Consider the following 22,100-nt stretch of genomic DNA (forward strand, 5'->3'; position numbering starts at 1 on the left):
ACACACAGAGCATTGAGGCTAGCTGGCGTCAGGCCAGAGCATCAATAAAGCCGGTGTGAGTTTGAGAGCCATTTAAGGACCATTTTGCTCCAGACCTACAATCCTCCATACTGCTCACGACAGCACCTCGGTGACCGTCAGGTTGACCCCGAGCAAGGAGACGTGGGTGAAGTGGATGGGGGGGGGTGAATAGACAGATGCAAGGCCGGTGAGGGAGATGGAGGCATTGTGAGTAACAGGGATTGTACAGAGGGGGGGGGGGGGGGATACCTGGACAGAATAACAAAATAACAGAGGGAAAGTGAAAACGAGAGAAGAGGAGAGACACAAAGAAAAGCTAGTTGCGAAATCACAAAGGGAACTTGATCGCCCCTTTTTTATTGCCTTCAGTGACGTTCAGCTTCTTGTTGGTAACTGAATGGTTAAATCATAAAAACTGACAAGTTATTTGGAAAATTTTAAAACAAAAGTTTATGTTTGAAGTTATTTATTAAGTATAGTCACACTTAAATTACCGGGGGATTTTTAAATTGACATCTAAAACATTAACCTCAGGCTACCTGAGAGACACGTTTCCATGGTAACATGCAAAATATGACTCATCATTTTGGGTTTAAAAGCGATGCGTGGAGTGAGGAACGAGAACATCAAACAGACTTATTGTCACACTCTTTGCTAAATTATGACCGAGTGGTTTAATTTACCCATAATTCACGGCAAATGAATCATCCTCATGATCAAATGAGATAACGTTGGCCAATGAAAGAGCTGATGTGTCTGACGGTCACTCTGTCCGATCTAAGCCACACCCAAAGTCTAGCTTTGTGAGTCTAGCTCTTGTAAGTTATACGAATTAAAATACAACGTCTTTAAAGTTCTCAGTACTTTGGTTGCCTACTCATTATTTGAGGTTGCTCGCTGCCATCTTCCATCTTGGACGCGTCCTATGGAACGTCACCCTTGTTCCGGCTCTTTCTCTCCTCGCCAACTCCGTTTGGGTCGTCTCCTATTCCCTCCCCACCGCCTCCTCACACATCTGTCCAGCTGCATGTGCAGGAAACCTGTCTACGGATCGATGTCCTTACACACATTTCATGCCAACTCATCAAATGCGCACTCGTCCTTTTCATTAACACTTGTACGATCATCGGTTAAATTCATCCCTCGCCATTACATTTCCATCTTTGTCTTCTTCTTCTTCTTCTTCCTCGCCGCCTCTCAGTCCTCCACTCGTCTCAGCTGCAATTCATTTTCTCTTTTTACTCACACGTACTGATGCTCCATCCTCCACTCACTCCTCCATCTGTCGAGTTGCGGCCTCGTCGCTCTTCAGGCTCCCGCCGCCCCGTCTGTCTCCGACTCTCCCCCGATCCTCCGCCCGACATCCCTCTCTCCCCCTCTATTGATCCAGCCATAGTTTTCTGTCTTCCCCGTGCTGGCTGGCTGGCTTTAATCAATACAGATAATTGTCTGCTTTCTCTTCAGGCCCAACAGCCTTCGTTTCTTTCTCAATGAATCCAGGTCTTTCCCCTCCGCAGACCGCCGGCCCCTCCCTCCGAGCCTCCGCGGGAATCCCTCCGCTAATGACAGGAGATAACCTGCTTTCCTTACCGATTTATTTTTTCCCCCCCCGATACCCCCGCTCTCTCGTTCCCTTGTTCATCGATTACTGTGAGATATCGCGCCGCGTGCCCCCGGTCCACAGATGAAAACAACCAGGGCCACGTGGCTGCAACACACCCACCGCTATGCTAATATTCCGCTTTACAGGCTGCACACAAAGCGGGAGCGGCCAGAGACACTCGGCCCTGTGGTTTGACAACATATGTCTTATCTATATGCGGATGTCTGAATCAGAGTGGCAAATACTCTGTCTCATCTCATTCGGCATCAAAACACACTTATTCCAACACAGAAGCCGCAGCTCAGTGCTTCAAACCACCGAGTCAATAAGAGTGTTTTAGGTTTTGTCACAGGCTCCTTTATCACTTGTGCTCCTCAGCGATGTCAAAACGTAACTTGTGAAAATGAAGTTAGGTACATTTATTGGACATTCCGCTCAGACAGGTGTACAGTTTGTGTCATAAGCTGCTGTGGTTCTTATGATTTGGATTGATGTAAAGTTCGATACATGTTCTCTGTTATTTGTTTACTCGGTCCGTCCTGCAACGTGACTTCATTAGTTTTTTATTCAACATTTAGATCTGCAGTACACCGTTGATGTGGTTCTGATGATTGTACCCTACATAAATAGCATTCAATATATACATTAGCTAAAGGTGAGAAATCAAACAAATATCTCATTGAAAAGGCTTTCAAGATAATATGAAGCCACCTAAGTCAGAAACTTTAATTTACTCCCAAATTTGCGCTCATATATCTGGTCGCAACGGTTTTTCATTATTGAAAACTTAATAACATAACAAATATATATATATATATATATATATATATTGTAATAATAATAATATAACAGCTCTGCAGTAAATGCACCTTCATGAAGTTTATGATGTTCGCCTGTTGTTAAAAGACTTAAAGCAATACACATTCAGCTCGTTATTCATCTCTATCTTCAGTATAGGAAGCATATCAGTCGTCGGGTTCATTTTCTATTTTCCTTGCTTAAAAATAAATTAAAAAAACTGTTCATACAAAATGATGAGACCACACTTTCATGACTGCATTTTACAAGCTGTAGAATGTTACACTTCAAATGTCTTTATTTCTTTCACATATAGGCACACAGCATTGTGTCAGAACACGGGAAGTAGACATGAACCTTGTTCTCTCGCCTCCCGGCTCCCATGGACCTTATTACGAAAGACCTGCACATGAAAGCAAACGTGTGCAACGTACGCAGCACAGCCGCTCCCTAACAGCACGGGGTCCTGGCGTCCACACAATTAGACGCTATAGAGGCAGTATGGCAAGGCCGCACTGTAATTACGCTGCTCTATACGAAGCTGAGTGGAAGCAAAGGGTGGTGCTGTGTGCTGGGCTGCATCGTGACCCGAGCCGCTGCTTTCAAAGCCACGCTTAAAATCAATAGTGTGTCATCACGGTGAAGAGAGAGGTGACAACTTTCACTCAAGTCAACTTCATTTATGTAGCCCATCAAATCACAACTTTGTGCAGCGCACGGCACCCTCCGTCCTCAGTTTGAATTCGCCCCCCCCGGAAGAGGTCGTAACATTACAGTACGGACAATCAGACACAATTAAAGGTGAATTACCAGTATGGAACCGGAGGAATCAGAAGACAATATTTGGACGAACGCGCAAATCGGAATGCAAATGATTCTGATGCAGAATCCCTGTGCTTTCACTTCCCGCTTCTTCCCCCTTTAATCTCAACTCTGGACTGCGAAGGGGAGGAGTTCTGCAGCGCGCCCTGTGCCCCCGTCACAGGAGGAAACACGTAGTTCCTGATGCCTACGCCGTTACCACAGCAACCCGCGCCGCCTTTAGCGGCTGGTGTCTGGAGAGACAATACCAGCTACTTTCCTGCCGTCTCAGCTCAACCTAAATGTGCCTAATAATTCGCATAGATAAAAAAAGCCCAATTAAAATGTATAATTTCAATAATCAGTGAAGTACACAAGACTAACGTAGCCAGCTCACCAATCCCTTCGTTTTGGTCATTACAGCTAACACGTGTTTAGAGCGCAGATGATTTATTTCATCCTTATGGGGGTTTTTCTCACCTATTTGTAATTATTTTAACTAGTTACATGTTGAGAGCCCACATGGCCCATTTATCGGTAAAATATAACTCAAACTGTTTGTAGAAAGAATGCTGGTATTACCTTGAGATATTTTGTTTTGTGCTACTTTATCAAGTGCTTTGGTAGTTAAGAGAGTGTACGGAGCAGTAGGAGTGAATCAGGATGTCAATCATGATGTGCCTCAAGGGCAGCGTCATATAACCTACATAGAGAGTTGATGTAATGAAGGTCATCACACACACACACACACATATTTAGCAGAGGGGAAATGGGGAAAACAGATACAAACTATGTGTCACAGTCGTCTTCAAGACAATGAAAGACGAGAAACAGCCAGATAAGAACGCACAGAACACAAACGTGTTCCACAACAACAGGCCGCTCATCGGTTGGAAGCGAGCGAGTTCTCTGAAGCCTCTCCACATTTATAGCTGTCCTTCTAAGCACCTTTTCATTTTCTATTCCTTTTTTTGTTAAAACCCTGTAAAGAAAAAATTAATGAAAGTTTAGCGTGAAAGAGTCCGTCCTCATCTCGCCTCCCCTTCGCTCCGCGCTCGGTCAGTTTGCTCGCCAACGAGGGACCGACTCTAACCGCAGCGCTTCAGCCATTTTGAGCTTGTTTTCTACAGCGTGTTTGTGTGTGTGTGTGTGTGTGTGTGTGTGCGTGTGGGGGAATGAGACGTGTGTAGTTGTGCGCTTTGTGTCTGTGTGTGAAAGTGTGCTAGTGCACAGAGAATGGACCCTTATCCAATTTGTACTGGTCAGTGGTGTGAAATGGCGGTAGGTCAGTCAGCCAGGCAGCGTGTGTGTGTGTGTGTGTGTGTGAGGGGGGTCTTAGTTAGACATCACACTGTGGTGGTCGGCAGGCTTTCATCTACAGTGAATAAAGACCAGCGTGCTCGCACACAGGCAAACATACACACAAACACATGATTAGAGTAGAAATAGAATCAACACATAATATTACGGTGACACAATAATGGCATCACGCTGGCATCCCTGTTGTGTGTTGCTGTCGGACAGCGCGCACACACACTCTCCTCCCGCAAAAAGATTAAATTGGTCGTTATTGTGTAGTCTACCCCCTATAGATCTGATCCATACAGCGACACACACACACACACACTATTCTCTCTATCGCTGTTACAATTATCTCTGCTTTCAAAGTCTGTAATTGTGTGTGTGTGTGTGTGTGTCTAATGGTTAACCCGATGTGATTATCTCATTGTGTATTTTTTTGGTCTATATTTTCAGGTGCTATAAAAACATCAAAGCAGGAAACAAAAACTGCCTGCAAACTCTTTCTGATTATAAAATAGTGAAAAAGATCTGATGGGGGAGAATAAAAAATCTCATACGTGAGTGAAACTACGTCAACCTTGATGAACCTCAAAGGATCCACTCAAGTTGATTTACAAAATCGTCTCCTCTATAATATTTCCTTTGAAAAATAAAAAGTGTGGCACAAACATTTGAGAAAAGCGCCTGTAAACCGGCCCTGATGCAGAAGCAAAACCATGTGGTCAAACAGCAGGTAAATTGTCTGTAAAAGGTTACGCGGCGCACACACACACACACACACACACACACACACACACACGCGCGTATGCACGGCCCGCATTAAAGGACACACTCGCTCCGAGGACTCGCAGTTGGCTCGGCCATCGTCTACATCTGTAATTGTGTTGTTGTTTTTGCGGGTGTGTCCGTGTGTCATTTGGTGAGTGAACATAAGTGGGTCTGGGGCAGTCTGTTGATGGAAGGAGTGTAAAAATAGAGAGATAACAGCCACTCTGGAGCAAAAGAGTTGAAGGAGGAGGGGAAGAGGGGGGAGGGAGGGGGAGGGGGGGGGGGGTCAGAGCAGAGTGGCCTTGAGCACCCATTCTTCCCTGCAGCCGTCGATTTGTCCATCTCTCTCTCTCTCCCTCTCTCCCTCTCTCTCTCGCCCGATTCGTTCAGCCAGACCTCAACAAAATGGAGTTTGTTAAGTGGAATGGCAGCGACGGCGGCCAGGAGGTGACACATTTAGGAGAGCGAGCGGCTTAAATCCCACGCTGTCTACCGCCGTGAAGGGAAACCTTTGATTTGTTTTCTCGTTGTCTTGAAGAAATCTGCGTTGGATCGTTCTTCATTCTCCACCAATCAGAAGAAATATGCTCCTCCATCAGCAGAGAGAAGTTGCTTTTTCTCTGTGCAGTAAACTTGTATACAAGACAGCATAATATTAAATACATTCACTTTAGAGGGGGGGGGGATCATACCCCTCCACCCCGCCTCTCCACCCCCTCTCATCTGTACCTCCATCCCATCCCTGCGTCCCTTGGGGTGATTTCAGCAACCTGCATCTTATCCCTAAACTCTGAATGCGCCCGCGGCGTCCCGATGGCGCCTGCTGGAGCTGAGGGCCGTCACGCTTCCAGATGGGGGACGGTTTCTGGTCAGGACGGCAGCCTGAGATGGCGTCACGGCAACGCAGCGCGTCTCAGTTTGAATTGCCGCTGCATATGATTCGCCCGTCCCAGCCGCCGCTCGTCTCTTGACCTCTCCGACGCAGAAAAGGGAGCCTGCAATTTCTTTAAAGTCTGAGAAAAAGAGGGAGGTGGAAACGGGAGGAGAGGGAAGGGTGTGTTTGGCCGTGATGAGGGGGGTGGGAGGCGGGGGCGGGGGGGGGGGGTGTAGGCAGGAGTCAGCGGCTTCTGCAAAAGTGCCTCCAGTGTGCGCGGGTCTGGCTCCCCCCTCTGCGGGGCCCCGATCGATACCGACTCAGAGCAATAAAGCTTTCCCCCTGTCATCTCCGCAGAATACAAAGCAGAGCAGGGGGGGAGGAGATGGGGGGGGGGGGGGGGGGGCTGTTCCGCTAGCCACACCAATTTCCTACCCCCCTCCTTTTCACCTCCCCCCCTCTTCTTCTTTCTATTTCCAAATCTAACCACAGGAACCAGCTCACCCTCCACTGTTCTTGCACCTCCGACCTCTTCTTCCTCACCTTCCTCCTCCTCGGCTCCTTCTCGTCCCTCCCCATGTGGGGGACGTCGGGCCTCACCGCCGCCCGGCTTTATTTTTAAATGAATTGTGTCTGAATAAATACAGTTAATAATTCATTGCTGTTATTTAAGGGCCGATTGATGGATGGACTGAGAGGAAGAGAGAGGGACCAGATGTGGGGAAAGGTGGGGCGAGAGGAGACGAAGGCAGCGCTGGTGTGGTGATGGAGAGGGGAGGTCGGGGGACAGAAGGTGCCGGTAAAAGCAAATGGGGATGGGGGCGTAGACGGAGGGGGGAAGGGAGCAGAGGTATTACACTGAGCGAGAGATGGATGTGTCGATGGAGAGGAGGTGGCTGCAAGGGAGGTGGGGACAATAAGGTGGAGATGGAGGTGTGTGGGGGTGGGGTTGTGGGTGGGGACGGGGGGGTATTTAACAGGACAGGAAAGGACAGGACAGGAAGGGGGTAAAGAGGTTAAATAAGCGCTCCGTTTAATTGGGGGCCAATTTAAGTCGCGTCCGATCGATGGACCTGTAAGACTCTCAGCGCACCTCACACACTGCGTCCCCCACACTGCGTCCCCCACACTGCGTCCCCCACACGCCGTCCCCCACAGGCCGTCCCCCACACGCCGTCTCTCACACGCCGTCCCCCACACGCCGTCCCTCACACGCCGTCACTCACACGCCGTCTCCCACACTGCGTCCCCTACACGCCGTCCCTCACACTGCGTCCCCCACACGCCGTCCCCCACACGCCGTCCCCCACAGGCCGTCCCCCACACGCCGTCCCTCACACGCCGTCACTCACACGCCGTCTCCCACAGGCCGTCCCCCACACGCCGTCCCCCACACTGCGTCCCCCACACGCCGTCCCTCACACTGCGTCCCCCACACGCCGTCCCCCACAGGCCGTCCCCCACACGCCGTCCCCCACCTTGCGTCCCCCACACGCCGTCCCCCACACGCCGTCCTCCACACGCCGTCCCCCACACGCCGTCCCCCACACGCCGTCCTCCACACGCCGTCCCCCACACGCCGTCCCCCACACGCCGTCCTCCACACGCCGTCCCCCACACGCCGTCCTCCACACGCCGTCCCCCAGTATGAGATCCTTTTGGCCCCGTTGGATGAATGTGCTGGTCAAGCTGTAAGCGAGTCGTAATATATTTTACTCCTTTTTATTAATTTAGTACTTCTGATCCGTGTGCAAGTTTACTAAAATAATGAGCTGGTGAACCAAAAGTCCAGAATGAACACACTCTTTTATCACCAAGTGTGATGCCTCCTCTTTAATGTGCCTTTGCATGTAGATTTCAGGGGGAGTCCTATTATAGGTTATGGTTTTACATAGATGGGTCTTTTATTATGTCCTGTCTTCATGTGACAGCTGCACATAAATCTGTAATTTGGGGGATTTGCTTTTCTTTCTTCTCTCTTCTGATCTGATCCCGTCTTTTAGACTCTGTTAGACCTCCGTTAGTTTCCACTTGGCTCGAGTTCCCTCCGGATTCTCTCAATGATCACGTCTAAATTAGCCTCCCCCTTTTTTTGCTCCCAGGTAACTGTGCTCTTCCTAACTGCCTTTGTGGTTCTTTTTTGGGGGGTCGGAGGGGGTGTTTTCCTCACTTTTCCACCTCAGCTCGTTATTTCTTTCCACTTGCAGCCCGTATCCCCAGATTCCTACTTTTCTGTTGTTGTGGCCTGTTTGTATTTTTCATCTTCTCTGCTCATTTGTTTTTTTTCTCCCCCCCCCCCCCCTGTCCCTGCTGTCCCATCACTCCTCTTCTGATTTGCTTTCTCTTTCCTCCCCATGTCCTGTAAAATTCACCCTAAATTTCAGCGTCTTCTCATCATCTTCATCTTTCCATCCTCCCACTTTGTCTCTCGCTCTGTCCCATTCTTGGGGGGGGGGGCAACACACTGGCCATTTCCTCCTCTTCCCTAGTGCTCTCTTCCTTTTATTCCTCTGTTCCCTCCCTCCATCGCGGCGCGTCGCTCCTCGGGGAGGCCGTAATAATGGTGGAGGGAAGGAGAGAGGGAGGGAGGTGCGATTATTGTCTTGTCGGGAGTCAGAAGAATCGATCGGCACAGAAATATGTGGTGCGAGAAAGAGGTACTGTATCGGATATAATAAACACTCTGGAGACATATTCATGCCTGTGAACACACACACACACACACACACATGTGCAGGTAATGATGTCTCTGACTCACACACACAAAGACACCGTTGTGCATAAAGTCAAACGAGGGCGTTACTCATCCGCTCCTCAGTATATGGAAGCATGAAACAAGTCGCTTATGAGCAGTATCGACCCGGTTCAGCTTTAGCAGCGTGCTGAAATTATGTTTTCTTTGTGTGTGTGTGTGTGTGTTTTTTCTGCTCGCTCAGATCCTACAGATATTATCGGCCTTTTGAAGACAGGAAGTGTCTGGTTCTTCAGGAGAAAAAACTGAAAAGAGTTTTTTTCCGCTGTATTGACACGCAGCGCATCAATGGAACTCATTCTTAACCCCCCACTGACAATTATTTACGCTCTGCCCGCTGAATTAACGTGAGGATTAAATCAATTATTTTCTCAGCGCACTATTAGGATGTAAATAAAGGGAGGTGAGATTCCTTTAACAGGGGTGATGGTGTTAACGTGGTCTGCGTCACACAGCTGCAGGCAGAGGAACACGCTTACTTTTAATGATTAACACTCTCACAGGTACACACGCAAACATGCGAGGAGCAGACAAGCACACACGCACACACACACGCACACACAGCGGCGTGTGGACACACGCACGCAAGCACACACACACGATCTTTTCGTTGCTGTTGCCTGGCAACGAGCCTGCGTGTCCTGCGCTAGTCGAGCGCTGTCCAGCGATGCCGTGACCGCTGCGGCTGACCACTGCCGGCGGGGGAGGGAGGGGAGGAGGGGGAGGCGGCGGGATGAAGGGATGAAAACACCTTTTTTTTGGTGAAACAGTGGAAAACGCCCGTCAGAAACAGCTGGTTATTAGGAAGAAGAATTCTTGAGTCACTTTGTCCGTAAGGTAAAGAACCCGCTGATAATAAAGGAGAGCTTTGCCTTCTATGCTTTGGCCCCTACGAGGACTCATTATTCGCATGAGACCAGGCTCTCACTGTGCTGGGGCCACAACAAGTGTCACAGGTGAGCTAGTTAGCGGCGCGCTCCGCCCTGGCTTTGCCAGGAGCCAACTCGCTCCACCCTAATGAGAATCACCCCCACCCGATGTGCTGTCCTCTTCCGGAGCACCTCCGACACCGTGTGCAAAATGAATGAAAAGGCGATGCTTTGGAAAAGTGATGTATCGAAGGTTGAGGATGCAAGAGAGACGTGGGGGGGGGGGGGTTCGGGGAGGCTGGTTAAGGGAAGGAAAACGGGTGGAGATGGAAAGTGGGTGGGGGGGGCGGTGAAAGAGAAGTTCAAGTCAGATGGTGGTATTACAGCTGGGGAAGAGTGTGTGAGAGAGATTGTAATAAATGAAGGAGGAGGCGAGCTGGTGAGGGGGGCGTGAAGGAGGACGAGCTCTGTGTGTGTGCATCTCTCTCTCTGTGCTGCAGAATTGTTATATTTCATATATATCATTGACATTCAACGTCTACGGGTTGTGAACAAAGCTAACAAACACCACCTTACATTTTATAAACTAAAAGTAATGATCAGCATCCCTAAACATACGGCTCACTTCTTCTGATGCTTTTTAGTTGGTTTAGTTTGTTCGTTGCAGCAGTTGCAGATTTGTGTGTGTGTTTTGTAGTGAATGTGACAGGGGGCAGGTGGGGAAGGCAGGCAGCTTGTGTGTGTGTGTGTGTGTGTGTGTGTCACTGTGGTGGCCGAGACCATGTGTCTGACCTTTGACCTCCACACGCCAAACAGCACGCCACCGGCCCCCTCCTCCTGACACACGCGCACACAGAGAGAAACCCACACGCCGTCTGTCAGCGGCCCCTGACAGGTGTGACCGAGGCGGGGTGGGTGGGCACCCGGCAAGGGGGGAGGCGAGTGAGTTTGGGACCCCTCCAGCCATCAACCCCCCCCCCCACAGCCCCCTCTCTCTCCCTCACACTAATTCCTAATTCCCCCCTTAATTCCCCCCCTCTAACACACACTGGCCGTGTCGACCGCTGAAGAAAGATACATCATCTGCCCCCCACTGCCCCTCCACTCCCTCTTGTTCTCTTAGCTACTAGCACTGAAAGGACGAGCAGAGTAGTAGTAGTAGTGGGGAGGAGGGGGGGGGGATCCATCGCGCGGCTGCTGTCAAACTGCCCCCCGGGGTGGAGGAGTGGGACGGTGGCCATTGTCCCTGGCGGTGAATGACGCCGTAATCAGAAGATGGAGGGACATGAAGAGCTGCATGAGGAAAAGAGTTCCTTTGGTCAGTGCACATACAGTGAATAAACAAGGTGGGGGGGGGGGGCTTTGAAAGGCCCCGTGGCCACAGGAGCTACCGGCAATTGAGGCCTCAGAGGCAGACAAAGGATGGGAATAATGAAATTATTTAATGGGACCCCCCCTCCCACCAGCACCTCTATATGCTGAGAAGATATGCAGCCTTGTATGTGTGACAGTTAACCCCTAAACGGATCCAGCATTTAGTGAAATGCTGTTTTTAAACATTGGGGGCAGTTAATGTAATAGCTGCATGTGTATCGCTGCCTATAAGAACAATGCTAACAGGTGCACACACACACACACACACACACACACAGTTGAGGCTCAGCATTTCGAGGAGGGTGCTGCCACCATCTGGTTAAATCATGTAACTGCAACCCCTCCACTAACAAGAAACGTGTATTTCCCTTTTTATTTAATGTCCCAGACAAGAGGTTACGACTTTTGACAGAACAATATGTCAATCTATGGAGGACTTTCACCTGAAAGACATCACAAATGAATGCAATCAGCTGCTTTCTCCTCTTTAATCCCTTACTTTGAGATGGAATTACTGCGTAGGTCTGTCTTACAATGGCGTAGATTGAAATAACTGCGGAAGTTGACATTTCAAAGAGAAGTGCACGATGGCGTTTACATCTCTCTTCAGTAAATATAGTATCTTTCTTTTCTTCTTTGTGTTTTCTACTCTTCCTCGGGGTGTGAATGTTCTTCCTCTTTGTCTCTGGTTCACCTTCATTCTTATCGGCCGTCCACCTTCCACCTCCCTCATCACAGCTTGTCTGTGACCCTGATGATAAGATTACAGCACACTCAGACACCAGGCTTGAATATCATTTCCTCTTCTTCTTCTTCTTCTTCTTCTTTTGTTTTCAAGTATTCTTCCTTTGTCTTTGGGTAGCTGTGCTTTCATCAGGTGTTGTGTGATTATTTCCATGTCCTCCTGTCATACGCCTGAACCTCACACAGACGCAGCACGAATACTAAATGACACTCAAACGCTTCCGCCTTTCAATTTTCTCTGCAAAAGTGCTAAAAAGAGCATCAGCAGACCAACGTCAAGGAGCAGCGTTTCCTTCCAAAATGGCCGCGCTTGTGCTGAGTAACGTGCGGTGCTCCGGTAAGCAGTTCCTCTAACGTCGCTCTCCAGAGGGCCGCAGGGCCGATACCGGCGCTCCTCCAGGCCACACGTCCCGGGTCCATGCAGTTTTCATTCTAAGAGCTAATTTAGAGGACGGTGCCATCACTTTTGTTGGTCATGTGAGACTTCTCTCATCGAGTATAAAACCTTTTAGGCACCAATATCAACTTTTATCTCCACAGTTAAATGTGTTTTGGGATTTTACAGCGGCAGTCATGCCAGCAGAGCGTGTTCTGCTCCAAGCGCTTTTACAAACAGTTGACTGCTTGCAAAGTGTGTTTGGTTCTCCAGGGAAGCTGTGTGTGTGTGTGTGTGTGTGTGTGTGTGTGTGTGTGTGTGCGTGTGCGTGTGAGCGTGCGCGTGCGCGTGTGCGTATGTGCTTGTGAGTGTGCGTGTGTGTATGTGCGTGTGAGCGTGTGTGTGTGTGTGTGTGTGCGTGCGTGCGTGCGTGCGTTCATGCACTCAGATTGTAAACAATAATCTGTTTTTTCGAACAATAATAACTGAGTTAGAGTCGAATGTATTCGGCCAATAAAAGTAAAATAGTAATTGAACTACACCTTTTTTTTGCTACGACTAGTTAATGGGGTCAAAAATTCCTACGAAATTGATTTGCTACCTAATCTAAATCTATTACTCCAAGTAATAATATATTGTATAATATTAGTATAGTAGTATATTGTGCATTCTTTGCAAAACATTCATTGCACAATCCAAATAGTGCAAAGAAATACATGAATGCTGTATGGGTGTATGGTCCGTGTGCAGGATTCATGGTCACAGTTGGCAGACGATGGACATTGTTTTTGTAAGGTGAACCAAATAATGAAATAAAAAATGTTAATCACCTCACAAACCTCTGTGCGTGCACCGTGACCCTTTGTCATGTGTTTCTGTGTGTTTGTGTTGCAGACATCAGGATGTCTAAAGCAGCAGAGGAGGAGAAGCCTGGGACTGAGTATCCAGGGGACAGTTCAGGTACACAAACACGCGCACACACAAACACACACACATATATATATTTATATATTTTAATCAAAAGAGACTTTTTAACAATTATTTATTAAACAGCATAAATCTGAATTAGTGCAAAGTCTTGGGGGCAGAGCCGTGCTGCCAGGACTCGATAAGTCCCCCCCCATCCTTTGGAGTCCAGACACTGGTGGTGGCGTTGCTCCAATCCTCTGATACGCCGGGTTTTGCTGCTGGTTGGAGGTGTTCGGGTGGTAAGGGTTGCAAATGACAACTGACATGAAGAATTTTGAACATTTGACAGCACAGATGCTATTGGTTCACGGAAATGGTGACTGCGTCTGGTTGGTTAGTACGAAACAAACAGCTCACAGCGTCGCCGCAGGAAGAGAGGAGGCACCTTACGAAACGCACAGGCTTGTCTTCCTGACTGAACTTTAATCCTAAACTTCATATATACATATTCCAGGGTGTGAACGGTAACAATTGTCCAATCAGAGCAGGTTTCTCTTTCTTTCATCGGCATGAGGCCATTTGTAGGACTGAGCACACACACACTAACTAACAATCCCTCTGTGTTTCAGACTCTAACAGGAACAGCCCCGATGACCAGGTTGGTTTTATTCCTTTATTCTTTCTGATTTATCAGCTACATTCATTAAAGGACTCATTATGAACAAAGCCATGCAATTAGGAACGCTTTTCTCTCTTTACGTCAAATCCAGTTTTAAAAACATGTCAAGTCACAAGCAGCAAAACAGGGTAGTAAATGAATAGAATAAAACATGAATCTCACAATAAAGTAGAAACGACATCAAACTAGGTCCTATATTTATTGCTACTATGATTGATCACCAAACAAATGATATAAAGACATGTGAATTAATGACGGCATCAATATATTCTGTTTCTCCTGTTCATTATAGTGATTGGTGATTGGTTTGTTAGTGGACACCATCTGCTTCCTCCCAAATCCTGCAACATCATTAGTCAACTTTATTTCCACTTGCAGGCAGCACACAAATAACTCTTTTTAAACAAAATCGAGCTCACGCAATCTGTTGTCCTCCCGTCTCGCCTCGTCTTTTTGGTTTCATGTCTCCTCATCCGAATAACTGAGATCTATCTGATCTTTCTCCGTGCTTCACTGTGTTTACCTGTGATTCTCTCAGGCGGCTCAGTAAAGGGCGGAGCTTCACCTGATGATGCTGATGTTGTGAATATATATGCGTGATTGTATTAGTGATACTTGTGTGTGTGTGTTGCTGCAGGTCCAGCCGATGAAAACAAGCCCTTCAGACGTCTCCCCAACACGGACCGTCAGCAAGGTGAGCCCCATCTTGTGTGTGTTTATGTGTGTGTTTGTTTATGTGTGTACAATCCCAGCTCATAAAATGTCAAATATTGGATGTCATCCGCTTAAATATCAAAGATCAATCAAACCGTGTGTGATTATTTTATGTTAAAGCCAGTTACACTTTTAAAAAACACATTCGTCAACAAATGTAATGGTCATACCCATAACAATAAGACGCCTTATTGTAGGACAGACATGAGAGTGTAATGTTGTCCATGAGGACGTGTGCGGACGAGCCGGCTGTGAGTGATGGACAGCACAGTGCGGTGGTGATGGACGGGTGACGACAGCCACAGGTCAGAGGTCAGCAGCGTTCCTGACACCTCAAAAAAAACAAGAAGTATTGAGTCAACCCACTTGAACCAGCAGGGAGCAGCAACCTATTTTCTCCTGTTGTCCACCTGCACAATCTGGTTTTGTCTTCCAACGCCTCCACATTCTGAGGAACCGGTTCCCCGGTTCTATGAGGAGTTTGTGGTTGAGCTTAAAGTGCGGCTTCTGCATCGGGGGGCCACAAAACAACCTCGCTGAAGGAAAATGTGCCTCTGTGATATTTTTAGGGAAAAGGCGAGGAGAGCTGTGAGATGATCCACACCACCATCCCCCCTGCTCCACCTACACCTCCCTCCCAGCAACAGCTACAGCAGCAGCAACAGCTACAGCTACAACAGCAGCAGCAACAGCAGCAGCAACAGCAGCAACAGCTGCAACAGCTGCAACAGCAGCAACAGCAGCAGCAACAGCAGCAACACCACCAGCTGATGCTGGCTGGCAGTCAGCTAGCAGGGGTGAGACATCACACACGCACAATGTGTATGAATGAAATAATGCAGGCGGAAAGGTTTGACCCTGTTATTGTCCAACAATAGCAACTCTATTTCACAGATTTCCAAGCTGGACATTTTTACTTTATGTGAACATTGATTTGTACAGAAAACAAATGGATTTTCACATCTGTGTCTAAATGAAGTTGAGTTAAATGTTCTGTGAATGAAGTAAACAGCATTCATATGAGCGACACTGTGTTCACTTGTTAATGTTAAGCTCAGAGGAATGTTGTGTCAACGGTAGGAAAACATTCAGTAAAACAACATGCCTGCCCTGAGGATAGTCGCTGTGTGGGTGTGTGTAGGTTAAGCGAGAGGTTCTGGTAACAGTTTAGGCTACACATCCATTCCTGGAAAGTTGCTCCTTGTTCTCTCTCCTGACTTTCCTTCATGTCCTGGTGCATTTCATCCCTCTGTCCTTCACATCCGCCAACTGCGTGTTCTTCACCCCCCAGCTCGCCGCCCTCCTCCCGGCCCAGCAGCAGCTGCTCCTCCAGCAGGCTCAGGCTCAGCTCCTGGCGGCCGCTGTTCAGCAGTCCAACGCCGCGCACGCCGCCCATGCAGCCCACGCCGCCCACGCCGCCGCCCAGCAACAGGCCAACCAGCAGCAGCAGCAGAACCAGTCACAATCTCAGCAGCAGCAAACCAAACAGGAACAAACTGTCCAAGTCCCGCCTCCCCAACAGCTGGCGCTGTCCCAGCCAATCCAGCTCACAGCCCAGGTATGAACCTCCAGCGATGAACAGGGTGTAGCTTTTCAACTGAAACCGCTCTGACAGTCGATTGATTCACATGAAGATAAGCGCCCGATCTTTGAGTTGCAGCTCTTGTATTTATTTAAGACTTTTTGCTTCCGTCTGCGCTGTGGATTGAAACGTGTCTGTGTCTGTCGTTGCAGGACATCCAGCAGCTGTTGCAGCTCCAGCAGCTGGTTTTGATGCCCGGTCATCCTCTCCAGTCCCCTGCACAGTTCCTCCTGTCTCAGCCAGCTCAGGGGCAGCAGCAGCAGGGTGAGGACGATTTCCATGAAATACGAGCAAAAAGTTATTAATCAAAAGGATTCCATTGATCCCTCTGTTTATTTTCTGTCAACATGTTTTGTTCCTCAGCTGGTTGCTTCACTGGTTAGCTCATTGAATCATCTCTTCCTGTCAGGTTTGCTCGCGACACAAAATCTGATCCAGCTACCTCAGCAAAGCCAAGGGGGACTACTGACAACCCCCCCTCGCATGGGCCTCCAAGCACAGGTAGGAAACGTCTGTGACAGGGGGGAGTAAAGAAAGTGAGGAAGAGAGATGAGAGATATCCGAGTTAACCAGTGTTGGGCAAGTTACTGAAAATGAGTATTTAGTTACAGTTACTAGTTACTTCTTTTAAAGGTAATTGAATTACTTACCAGTTACTGTGTATCAAAAGTAATTAGTTACTCTGGAAAGTAACTTTTAAGTTACTTTTATGTCTGCTTTTTAAATGTAATGAATATAAATAGTACTGAACAGTCAAACACAATAAACATATTTTTTAGACCTATTTATTGTAATCAAAAGAGCAACAGGCCTTCAAATCAAGCAATAGTACAAAAGTCCTTTTTAATACTTAACTTAATACAAAATAACAGTTTCAGGCATTTGCCTGAAGGCAACTGACTCGACAGTTGACAGGATGCATCTCATCTTCAACACAGCGAGCGATCAATCTATTCAGCTCTGCCCGGTTCATCGGCTGCACTGCGGTCCGTGTAAAGTGGAGCCCTGGTTGTTTGCGTGGAGCGGCGCCTGCAGCATCCGCGGGGCGGCGCTCTTTGGGATGCTGTTTACATGCACGTACGGCGACTATTCTGTGACACACAACGTTGACAGGCAACTGACAGGCAGCTATTTAATTACTATTTGCTGGCCCTCCGCTTCGCGTCACAAAAGAGAGTAACGCGAGTAACGAACTCATTTCAGTTTCAGTAATTGTAACTGCGTTAATTTATTTTAAAAAATACTTTGTTACATGCTTGTTACCGCTAAAAGTAGTGGAATTACAGTAATCTCCCAACACTGGAGTTAACCGAATGGTAACAGAACAGTAACAGAAGGACCTTAAAGAAGATCTTTGGGAGATGTTAACCCAGTTCGGAACTGTGCATATAAATAGTAATAACAATAAATGCTTCTGCAATAATGAATCATTTGCCTATTTCCTTTATTTTCATTCAGGTTCAAAGCATTTTGTTACTTTTGTTTATTCATGTTTATCTACATTGGTTTCCTGTCATAGAAGAAACTGAATCTATAGTCATGCCAACAAGGCTAGTGTAATTTGTTAGCGAGAGATAAGAAAGAAATAATTATTTTCGTGCCAATGGCTGTTGAATCGGTGCGTCAGACGGACATTCTCACTATCAACCTGCAGCATACAGAGAGCCTCGCTCCATCTTAGGAGACACGAGTCACTTCACAGTTTAAGCAAACGGGCTCTCTGCTGGGAAAGACACAGTCTCACCCGGCGTCCCCAGACTTTATCTGCCATAATGTGATGCATGAATGCGTCCCGGCACACCGCAGCGTGGTTATGGATTTTTCATTAGGCCGTGAATGAAGTCATGTCAAACGGGGCGGCGGGCGGCCCCTGCTCGTCTTTTATGCACGGACAGTGAATGTAAACGAGGCGTCTGGTCAATTAGTCGATACCCCCAAATCACGCTGGGTCAAACTCCTGCCTCCTGCTTCAGCCGCAGAATAAACACTATATCAGAACAACAGGTCATTGATTTTTCATGTGTGATACTTTTAATTTTCTTTGATTTGTCAATGCACCAGTTTAAACGCATGTTTATTAAATGTAGAGGCGTTACAAGCCTTTGCGTTCTTCTTGGAGGTCCTGCTTGCCCCGTCACTTTCTTATTGTTGAATCATGGCCTTCGACCTTAACTGAGGACAGCGAGGCCTGCGGTTCTTCCCTTGTTGTTCTGGGGTCTTTTATGACCTCTTGGATGACTGTTCCTCTGAAGGCCCAAAGTCTTACACATGGCCTTGTAACCCTTTCCAGACGGATACACGTCAGTGACTTATTGAACTTCTTCAGATCGCAGCATGATCTTTTAGCCTTCTTCACTTTTCTCTACTTAAGTGTTTCTTTTTCTTTTTTTCCGTTAATAAATGAAATCATCATTTAAAAACTGCATTTTGAATTTACGCTGAATTTATTTAGGTTTTCTTTGTCTAATATTAAAATTAGTTTGATGATCTGAAACATTTAAGTGTGACAAATATGCAAAAGAATAAGAAACCAAAAAAAAGCGGGAAAACACATATTATTAGAGAATGTTTTTCAATGCCTTGCCAGCTCTGTCGTTTATGTACTATTTATAACAACAGTTATACAATCCAAAACCAAAACCCAGGCTGTGGAACCAGAACAACAAACTAATAATCTTGTCTTCCTGACACTCCAGAGGGAGAAGAGCAGCGATGTTGGTGGGAGCGGCGGAGGCGGTTCCATGGTTGCCACCGGCAGCAGCGGCGTCGTGACGTCTGTAGGATCCACCTCAGCAGCCGGCAGCACCATGGGCTCCTCGCTGACATCCGCATTGACCCCCGGGGGTCACGGGGGTCACATGGGCGAGGAGCCCAGCGACCTGGAGGAGCTGGAGCAGTTTGCCCGCACCTTCAAACAACGACGCATCAAGCTGGGATTCACCCAGGTAGAATCCGGCGGATAAGCGGGGAAGGTGGAGCCAATCGCAGCGCGTGAGTCTCAGCTCGGTGTCTCACTTCTCTTTGTCCGTCTGGGACAGGGCGACGTCGGCGTGGCGATGGGCAAACTGTACGGCAACGACTTCAGCCAGACCACCATCTCCCGATTCGAAGCTCTCAACCTGAGCTTTAAGAACATGTGCAAGCTGAAGCCGCTGCTGGAGAAGTGGCTGAGTGACGCAGGTAAACAAGGTCGGCCATCTCCTGGATGGAGAGACGAGAGCTTATTCCCAGCAGTTTGTCATTGTGCATGACTTTAAAGTAAAGAAATGACCTGGAATAATAGCATGAGGGCAAATGTAGCTAAAACAAATGTTTGTTATTATTAGTTATTAAAAAGCCTGCGGAGGGACGGACATTTTTCAGAGGAAATAAATAAATAAGTGAATACCTTTATCTAAGAATAAAATTGTAAACTTGATTGAAACAAATAGGCTAATCTCTGAGATTGAAGTTATAAATTGGGTGCTGTGTCCCCTCCCACAGAAAACATGGCAGTAGACAGCATGCTGCCCAGCCCTTCCTCTCTCTCCTCCCCCATGCTGGGCATCGAGGGTCTGTCCGGCCGGCGCAGGAAGAAACGCACCAGCATCGAGACCAACGTGCGAGTGGCCTTAGAGCGCAACTTCCACATGGTAAGAGTACACATCTAACAGAAGGAACAAAAAAACATCTCTGTGCACGTAGCATATTCGACAGCGCAGCCTGAGCTTTTCATTCTTTTTCATTCTTTGTGAATTATAAATGTGATAATGGAAACAAATGAAAAAGCTCTTTCTGCTTTTCCTTTCACTATTGATCTGTGATTTACTTGTTATTGTCTATAAAAACACATTAGTTTAGCCGTCCAAATTTATTTAAGATTTCCAAATATATAGTTGTAAATTCTATTATAAAAAAAACTTTTGTTGTACGTTCAAGATTAAAAACTCAAATTAACATAAAAAGTCATAAATTTGTTCAAAATAATCCACTGAGAGGTTTTTCTCTCGAGGAGGCACATCGCACGCATCAGTCAACCTCAACACACAAATAAATCATGTTCATATCATACATTTTGCATTTATCAGTATCACATTGTTACAGACTAATCATCCGAGGGGCCCACGTGGGCGTTTAAGGTAAAACTTCCCCTTTCCCTCCTCAGAACCAGAAGCCTACCTCGGAGGAGATCCTGCTCATGGCCGAGCAGCTCAACATGGAGAAGGAGGTGATCCGCGTTTGGTTCTGCAACCGCAGGCAGAAGGAGAAACGCATCAACCCGTCCAGCAGCACCACGCCTCCCCTGCCCAGCCAGACGTCGCCCATCGGGACACACAAAGCCTGCTACAGCCCGCACATGGTGCGCCCCCCCTCCCGCCCCATCGGCCGCTCATTGACCCATCGGTTGTAGAAGTGTGTCCTGATCCCTCTTTCTCCCACTGCAGATATCGAGTCACGGTCTGTCCCAGGTCACCACCTGCCTCAGCACAACAGGTGAGCTCGGCCCCAACCGCTGTTTGACCCGTCGACTTGTTGTTAAAGGGAAGCTTTTTGGAACCCTGAGGCCGAACACGGGGAGATTAAAGAAGTTGATGTTGTTTGTGTTGTCGGAGCCCTTTTTTCCTTTCGCCGGCCGGATGAAACCCTGAAGAATCGTCACTTTAAAGAAAACGATTTCTGCGAGAGGGAGTGAAATAGAAAACAGGGTTTGGTGACGACATGGAGGCACAGGTCCCATCTCGAGTTGTTTACCTCCATGAGTCAGTTTTATAGACCTCGGGCTACAGAGCTATCCCCGCCCTCACAGCTGTAACAGATGGCCTGACAGGGAACAATCACAGCTGGGAAACGTATCAAAGCTCCCTGTCGGCTCCGGAATGGAGCCATAACTCATCGTCCCTCTTCTTCTTCCTCTCTTCACCTTCAGCTGCGAGCTCTTCAGCATCCTGCCCCATGACTCCCGTCAGCTCCGCCACAGTTGGCTCCTCCTCTTCTTCTGTGACTCCGCCCCCTCACAGCACAGCTAGCCCCGTCCCTCCCACCACCGGGTGAGTGTTTATGCTTTTTAGTTTTTATCTGGGATCCACAACACTGCACTTCTTTGTTGAGTATTTAGCACTTCAGCTCGACTTGGATCCATCCAACAAAATAAGTGTTGGAAAATTTAAGTGATTGCAAAGTACAAACAATGGAGAATCTCCTGCCTTTTGTGTATATATATTCTAAAGTATACATAGACACATTTTTTTTCAACTGTGGGACTGATATACTTTTAATTTTTAAATCCATAGTTAAATGAAAATCATGAATCTATAAAAGAAAAAAAGAACCCCTTTACTTAATAAAGGGAGAAACATAATTGTCATAATTGAAGACCTGCATGAAACTCTGTTAACCCGACATGTCCTGATACATGTCGGGTTAACAGGTTACATCTATGGCACTCAGCCGTTTACACTGCTGCTACTGCAATTCAACACACACACACACACGTCTGCTGCACAAATAAGTGGGAGAAGCTGCTGGTGCCTCAGTCAAAGCACAAGCCGAGTTTCAAAGTCCTCCAGTCACCATTAAGTTAACCTGCCGGCTGTTTCTCTCCACGGTTTGAATTTTTTCTTTCCACGTTTCAGGATCACAATGATGGGAGTAAGCACAGGGATGAACCAGGCCCTCATCGGCAGCCACCCCCTGGCTACCATGCAAGGTGTGTGTGTGTGTGTCTCTATGTGCGTGTGCATCTTTCAGGCTGCCCCCCCTCCAGCCCATCAAGTCTCCATTTCTAAAGACCTCTTCCCATTTCATCCATTCTGCTCAAAATGAATTTTCTCGCCGCCTCGTCAACCGTAGCCGACAGCGAGCCTTGCTGCGCTCCTCCTCCTCCTCCTCAGCACAAACTTGTTGGATCGCTCAGTATGGTGAAAGATTCAATTTGATTCTCATATAATAGCCCCG

General features: G+C 47.6%; 2 protein-coding genes across 3 annotated transcripts in view; one reads left to right on the forward strand and one right to left on the reverse strand.

Annotated features, from left to right (window-relative positions):
• Window positions 1-22,100, reverse strand: part of LOC120826863 (H-2 class I histocompatibility antigen, K-D alpha chain) — a 233,836-nt gene that overhangs the window by 139,885 nt on the left and 71,851 nt on the right. The gene's annotated exons all lie outside the window — the stretch shown is intronic.
• The window catches only part of LOC120826860 (POU domain, class 2, transcription factor 1), a 48,928-nt gene that overhangs the window by 20,001 nt on the left and 6,827 nt on the right, over window positions 1-22,100 (forward strand). For both annotated transcript variants that reach the window (XM_078080732.1, XM_040189430.2), the window contains exons 2-15: window positions 13,177-13,242; window positions 13,821-13,849; window positions 14,508-14,564; window positions 15,154-15,381; window positions 15,876-16,142; window positions 16,319-16,430; window positions 16,576-16,667; window positions 18,863-19,111; window positions 19,205-19,346; window positions 19,650-19,798; window positions 20,311-20,505; window positions 20,591-20,639; window positions 21,073-21,193; window positions 21,779-21,852. In XM_078080732.1, the coding sequence (XP_077936858.1) occupies window positions 13,177-13,242; window positions 13,821-13,849; window positions 14,508-14,564; window positions 15,154-15,381; window positions 15,876-16,142; window positions 16,319-16,430; window positions 16,576-16,667; window positions 18,863-19,111; window positions 19,205-19,346; window positions 19,650-19,798; window positions 20,311-20,505; window positions 20,591-20,639; window positions 21,073-21,193; window positions 21,779-21,852 (1,830 nt within the window). The remainder of the gene's footprint in view (window positions 1-13,176; window positions 13,243-13,820; window positions 13,850-14,507; window positions 14,565-15,153; window positions 15,382-15,875; window positions 16,143-16,318; window positions 16,431-16,575; window positions 16,668-18,862; window positions 19,112-19,204; window positions 19,347-19,649; window positions 19,799-20,310; window positions 20,506-20,590; window positions 20,640-21,072; window positions 21,194-21,778; window positions 21,853-22,100) is intronic.

This window comes from Gasterosteus aculeatus, chromosome 10, assembly GCF_964276395.1.
Source record: "Gasterosteus aculeatus chromosome 10, fGasAcu3.hap1.1, whole genome shotgun sequence".
Taxonomy (NCBI): Eukaryota; Metazoa; Chordata; class Actinopteri; order Perciformes; family Gasterosteidae; genus Gasterosteus; species Gasterosteus aculeatus.